The sequence below is a fragment of the Rhagoletis zephyria genome, unplaced genomic scaffold (assembly GCF_001687245.7).
Source record: "Rhagoletis zephyria isolate East Lansing unplaced genomic scaffold, Rhagoletis_zephyria_1.1 Rzeph_scaffold_06100, whole genome shotgun sequence".
NCBI classification, from domain to species: domain Eukaryota; kingdom Metazoa; phylum Arthropoda; class Insecta; order Diptera; family Tephritidae; genus Rhagoletis; species Rhagoletis zephyria.
The window spans coordinates 1443-2462 of record NW_016163183.1 but is presented as its reverse complement, the minus strand read 5'-3'; the positions used below and the strand labels follow the sequence as shown (position 1 = coordinate 2462).

The following is a 1020-nucleotide window of genomic DNA, read 5'->3' as shown; positions in this document are numbered from 1 at the left end:
CTGTAAAAATAGATACAAGTGGAAAGCATAAAAGTCGGAATGGTCAATCGATGAATGCCAATGGCACAAGTTGCGTGCCAAATGGACTTTCCATCAACAATGGGCGGCGCGCAATGGCATGCATTCGCATAATTGGTTCGGCTTTTGTGTTTGTAATTACCTCATCCGGCAGCCAACGTTTGTGCCGCTCCAGCAATTTTGGCACTTCCGCTTTGGCCGTGACCGCTTTCCGTCGCTTCAAATCACTTAGCAGCATATCACGGCGCAATCGTTCGCTGGCACAATGTTCTGCCGCAGCAGTCTTGCGCATTTGCACATCGCTTACTTTGTAAATGACGCTGTGCACACCCGTTGCCGGCAATTCGCGGGAATAGCGTTGCGCAGGTTCTACATAATAGTGCTCATCGGCCGTTTCAATGGTGCCATCGAGCAGGTTATCGCTGGTAAGAATGGCGTGCACATGAGAATTTTCGTCACCTGAAATAGTAGAAATGATATAGAATTGAAAAAAAAACATATTATGCAACTTGAATTGAAGGATGAATTTGTTTTCTAAATTTATAGATATGTATGTAAGTTTTAAATAGTAGTTAATCTATATATATATAATACGCGAAACCATTTTTGTGCCGGATAAAAGACCTGCACTCGCTTTTCAAAACTCGGGTGTCAAATCAATGTGCTTGACCTGTAGATGTACAAACAGGTTTTATTTTTTGGAAAATAGTTGCCACCTGTTGAACAATTAAATTCCAAATATTTAATAATCAGAAAAATATGTATCACCTTATGGGTACCAAACGAAAGGAGTTTCAGAAAGTAGTAGCTTGAAAACATTTTTTAATAGGCTTGCCACTTACTTGAACTAGGTTTACTTATACATAAGTTGTATGAAACATCAAAATATAGATGTCAAACGAAGGAGTGTTAAGAAATATTTAGTTTGAATGCTAAAAATATTTTTGAGGTGTTGAAAAAGGGTTGCCACCAGTTTAAAAAGTTAACTTAAAATTATTCAAT

At 38.4% G+C, this 1020-nt stretch overlaps 1 protein-coding gene across 1 annotated transcript in view; it reads right to left on the bottom strand.

The window, feature by feature from the left end:
• Positions 1-477, bottom strand: part of LOC108372853 (uncharacterized) — a gene marked incomplete at its 5' end in the record, with an annotated part of 8858 nt that extends 8381 nt beyond the window's left edge. The window contains one exon of the mRNA XM_017628645.1: positions 79-477. Within this exon, the coding sequence (XP_017484134.1) occupies positions 79-477 (399 nt within the window). The remainder of the gene's footprint in view (positions 1-78) is intronic.
• Positions 478-1020: the final 543 nt, after the last annotated feature.